This window comes from Vitis riparia, chromosome 15 (genome assembly GCF_004353265.1).
Source record: "Vitis riparia cultivar Riparia Gloire de Montpellier isolate 1030 chromosome 15, EGFV_Vit.rip_1.0, whole genome shotgun sequence".
Taxonomy (NCBI): Eukaryota; Viridiplantae; Streptophyta; class Magnoliopsida; order Vitales; family Vitaceae; genus Vitis; species Vitis riparia.
This window is the reverse complement of record NC_048445.1, coordinates 13687916-13693007: the sequence shown is the minus strand read 5'-3', so window position 1 is coordinate 13693007 and position 5092 is coordinate 13687916. Positions and strand designations below refer to the sequence as shown.

General features: G+C 44.3%; 1 protein-coding gene across 1 annotated transcript; it reads left to right on the top strand.

Annotated features, from left to right (window-relative positions):
* The first annotated feature begins 3405 nt into the window (after positions 1-3405).
* LOC117931986 (cornifin-A-like) lies at positions 3406-4888 on the top strand. The gene is made up of 2 exons (XM_034853043.1): positions 3406-3651; positions 4553-4888. The coding sequence occupies exons 1-2, from the start codon at positions 3406-3408 to the stop codon at positions 4886-4888; spliced, it is 582 nt and encodes a 193-aa protein (XP_034708934.1).
* The last annotated feature ends 204 nt before the right edge of the window (positions 4889-5092 follow it).

The following is a 5092-nucleotide window of genomic DNA, read 5'->3' as shown; positions in this document are numbered from 1 at the left end:
GGTACCGAAGAAGTCAGGGATTATTGTGGTTCAAAATGAAAAAGGAGAAGAAATTACTACACGCCTCACTTCAGGTTGGAGGGTGTGTATTGATTATAGAAAATTGAATGCTATGATAAGGAAATATCATTTTCCATTGCCATTTATTGATCAAGTGTTGGAGAGAGTCTCTAGCCATCCTTTCTATTGTTTCTTGGACGGGTACTCCGGGTATTTTCAAATTGAAATTGATGTTGAAGATCAGGAGAAAGCCACTTTTACATGTCCATTTGGAACATATGCCTACAGAAGAATGCCTTTTGGTTTATACAATGCACCTGCAACATTCCAACGATGTATGCTAAGTATCTTTAGTGATATGGTAGAGCAAATTATGGAGGTTTTCATGGATGACATCACCATATGTGGAGGTACATTTGAAGAATGCTTAGTCAACTTAGAAGCGGTTCTTAACAGATGCATTGAAAAGGACTTGGTGCTCAACTGGGAGAAATGCCATTTTATGATACATCAAGGAATTGTTCTTGGCCATATCATCTCCGAGAAAGGCATTGAAGTTGATAAAGCAAAGGTGGAACTTATTGTCAAATTGCCATCCCCAACAACTGTAAAAGGAGTAAGGCAATTCCTTGGCCATGTAGGGTTCTACAGGAGGTTTATAAAAGATTTCTCTAAGCTTTCAAAGCCTCTTTGTGAACTCTTGGCTAAGGATGCTAAGTTTATATGGGATGAAAGATGTCAAAGAAGTTTTGATCAACTGAAGCAATTCTTGACAACTGCTCCAATAGTGAGGGCTCCCAACTGACAACTACCCTTTGAAGTAATGTGTGATGCCAGTGACTTTGCTATAGGAGCTATGCTTGGCCAAAGAGAAGATGGAAAGCCCTATGTGATCTACTATGCAAGCAAGACATTGAACGAAGCTCAAAGGAACTACACAACCACAGAGAAAGAATTGTTAGCTATAGTGTTTGCCTTCGACAAGTTTTGAGCTTATCTAGTAGGGTCTTTCATCATTGTTTTCACTGACCATTCAGCCTTGAAGTATTTATTGACAAAGCAAGATGCAAAAGCAAGGTTGATTAGATGGATTCTTTTACTACAAGAGTTCGATCTCCAAATCAGAGATAATAAAGGAGTGGCGAATGTGGTAGCTGACCACCTTTCAAGGTTGGCTATAGCACACAATTCCCATGTCTTACCTATTAATGATGACTTTCTTAAGGAATCACTTATGTTGCTAGCAAAAACTCCTTGGTATGCTCATATTGCTAACTATCTAGTTACTGGTGAAGTTCCAAGTGAGTGGAAAGCACAAGACAAGAAGCACTTCTTTGCAAAGATTCATGCTTGTTATTGGGAAGAGCCTTTCCTTTTCAAGTATTGTGCAGATCAAATAATAAGGAAGTGTGTCCTTGAAGAAGAGCAACAAGGAATCCTCAGCCATTGCCATGAAAGTGCATGTGGAGGCCACTTTGCCTCTCAGAAAACAGTCATGAAGGTGTTGCAATCAGGGTTTAGTTGGCCATCACTTTTCAAAGATGCCCACACCATGTGTAGGAGCTGTGACAGATGCCAAAGGCTCGGGAAGCTTACAAGAAGAAATCAAATGCCCATGAACCCCATTCTAATAGTTGATCTCTTTGATGTATGGGGCATTGACTTCATGGGACCTTTCCCAATGTCTTTTGGTAACTCTTATATCTTGGTGGGGGTGGACTATGTTTCTAAATGGGTTGAGGCAATCCCCTGTAAACACAATGATCACAGGGTGGTTCTCAAGTTTCTCAAAGAGAATATTTTCTCAAGATTTGGGGTGCCTAAGGCCATAATCAGTGATGGAGGTACTCATTTTTGCAACAGACCTTTTGAGACCCTATTAGCCAAGTATGGAGTGAAGCATAAGGTAGCCACACCTTATCACCCTCAGACTTCCGGGCAAGTTGAGCTAGCAAACAGGGAAATCAAGAACATATTGATGAAGGTGGTGAATACGAGCAGAAGAGATTGGTCTATTAAGCTCCATGATTCACTATGGGCATATAGAACAACTTACAAGACTATTCTTGGCATGTCTCCCTATCACCTAGTCTATGGCAAAGCATGCCATCTCCCTGTGGAAGTTGAATATAAGGCTTGGTGGGCAATCAAGAGGTTAAACATGGACTTGATCAGAGCCGGGGCAAAGAGGTGCTTAGACATCAATGAGATGGAGGGATTAAGAAACGATGCTTACATCAATTCCAAAGTTGCAAAACAGAGGAGGAAGAGGTGGCATGATCAATTAATCTCCAACAAAGAATTCCGGAAAGGACAAAGAGTCTTACTCTATGATTCAAGGCTCCATATCTTTCCTGGGAAACTGAAGTCAAGGTGGATAGGCCCTTTCATTATTCACCAAGTGCATCTCAATGGAGTGGTGGAATTACTGAATTCCAACAGCACTGACACCGTTAAAGTCAATGGCCATCATCTCAAACCATTCATTAAACCATTCAAGCAAGATAAGGAGGAAATCAACCTCCTTGAGCCATAGAAAGCCTAATCAGAAAAGGGTTAGAAGGACTTGGTTTCACCAAAGTCTATATCTTTTGTTTAATTTTGTTAATTTAAAAGCTTTATTAATAGTTTTAATTTTAATTTTGATCTTAAGTTGTATTATTTATATGTAACTTAGACTTTTTGAATGATATAATTTATGAGGAATTGCAAAGAAAGAGAAGGAAGGTCTCTGGGAGTCAAAAGAAGCTCAGGAGTAAGAGAAAATTCATGGTCTGCGAAATTTTGCAACCCAAAATAGGCCCCTACGAAAATGGCCATTGGCTGCGAAATAATTTCATAGCCCCAAGAAGCCCGCTGCAAAATCAAGGCTTGGCTGTGAAAATGCCCCTCCGTTTCAAAATAATTTCGTAGCCCCATAGCCACCCTCTGCGAAAATTTTCGTAGCTGCGAAACCACCCCTTGGCACACGAGTGCCATTTCGCAGCCCCTGCCCTCATTTCGTAGTTACGAAATGCTCTGCAAAATCCCCAACGCCTTAAAAATTCCCATTTCGCAGCCATAACCCCATTTCATAGCTGGTTTCGCAGCTGCGAAACCACCCCTTGGCACACGAGTGCCGTTTCGCAGCCTCCTCCTTATTTCGTAGCTGCCAAATGGCCTACGAAAATGCCCCTTTGTTGCGAAATTGGCCCCTTACTGTGAAAACGCCTCTCCATTGCGAAAACTCCAATCGTTCCTTGGCATCCATTTTTAAATGTTATAAATTCCAAATTTCATTTTTAAACCGGTCATTTGAACTTCCTTTTGGTGTGAAAGAGGAGCCAAGCCAGAGCACTCTTCCATCTGACCCTCATCTGAGCCCAAGCCACGCGCGCACCTCCGGCCACCTTCTCTGAGATAGCCATGGCAAAAACCCAAGGAGCTAAGTCCTCGTCTCCTTCAAACCGCCTTAGAGCCCCAAGAGAGACTCCTGTTCAAGGCTCCATACCCGAGCCTCCACAGTCACTGGTCATGCCACCTCCAATAGAGGACGCACCCTTGAGTTCTCCTACGAGGCGATATGGGATGAGGTGGCCACCCACCACACCCGGGGCAAGCTCTTCGCGAGCCAAAAAGTCAGGTAGCCATCCCTCAAAGAAGAAAGCCAAGGTATCAGCACCACTTGAGCCATCAGAGCCGCCATTAGAGCAGTTATCAGAGCCTCAGCCAACTTAGCCACATGCCACAGAGTCTCAGATTCCCTCAAGCATGACTCTTGAGGTGGTTATCAGATGTCCCATGGTCACTCAGCCACCCATTGAGGGTAATTTGGATTGCAAGGCTAGGCCATTCCACTCCAAGCTTTGCTTTGACAGAGCTACCTTCAGGCTTCAGCCAGAGCTCAGAGATTCCTTCCATCTGCTGTAGATACCATATGGAGCATTTGATGACTCCCAGGGATTTTTTCTATCTCTGTGTAGCATTGGACTTTTATCAGTCTATGACTACACACTAGGTCCGGGATCCTACTGTCATCCACTTCACCATAGACGGACGCCATGGTATTCTGGGAGCCAGACACATAGTAGAGGCCCTACACATTCCCTATGAGCCAGCCCGTCTAGAGGATTATCGAGTCTAGACTCATCCTTCCCAGAGTGACATAGTCCATATTCTGTCCAGAGGGGCATCCACATGCCCCTATCTATTGAGGTACGAGCTTCCTCCCAGCATGTTCTTTATAGATGCACTCCTGCGCCATAACATCTATCAGCTTCAGCATATGGTGCAGAGGAGATGAGTTTTACTAGAGGCATTGTTCAGGATATCTGAGGGATTTTTCTTTGGCCCTCATCATCTTGTTATGGCCGCTCTTTTGTACTTTGAAGAGAAGGTCCATAGGAAGAAGCTGTTGAGAGCGGATGCTATTCCACTTCTCTTCCCCAGATTGCTATGTCAGATTTTGGATCACTTGGGGTACCCATCTGAGCCTCAGCTTGAGCGCAGGCACATTTGCCGAGAGATATTCACTCTCGACAAATGGACGAGTAGGACAACCTATGATGTATAGCCAGGAGCCCCAGTTGGACCAGAGCATCCAAAGATTCCACATCCAGAGCATCCAGAGGAGCCACAACCGGTTGAGATACCAGTTGACATGAGAGCACCTGCCCCTGCAGTGCCCTTTATAGAGCCTATACCTGAGATTGCACCCTCTGCTCCTCCTGCTACACTAGGGACTCCGCCTGTTATACCATCTACATCAGAGCCTTTTTCTCCACATGAGTCTAGGATTGCCATATCCATTTCTGAGTTTAGAGGCCTATGTCACACTTTGCAGACATTGACCACTTCTCAGAGCATTTTGACTCAGCAGATGACAGCTCTTCGTGCCCATCAGGAGTAGATTATAGCCACCCAGACCCAGCATACTGCCATTCTTAGGCAGATACAACATCATCTAGGTATTCTATCGACTCCTGAGCACGCCATTCCTATCCCATCAGAGCCCACAAATCCATCATAGGCCCCTCCTCTCGTAGAGCAGACTATGCCCCCTGAGGAGCCGTCTATAGGAGATCCAGAGGCATTCATCCCAAGCATTCGGACC

Excerpts from the sequence above, each read along its gene's own strand:
- LOC117931986 (XM_034853043.1), top strand. The coding sequence starts at position 3,406 with ATGGCAAAAACCCAAGGAGCTAAGTCCTCGTCTCCTTCAAACCGCCTT. Across the intron at positions 3,652-4,552 it reads CCTCAAAGAAGAAAGCCAAG|CCAGGAGCCCCAGTTGGACC; the intron begins GTATCAGCACCA and ends TATGATGTATAG.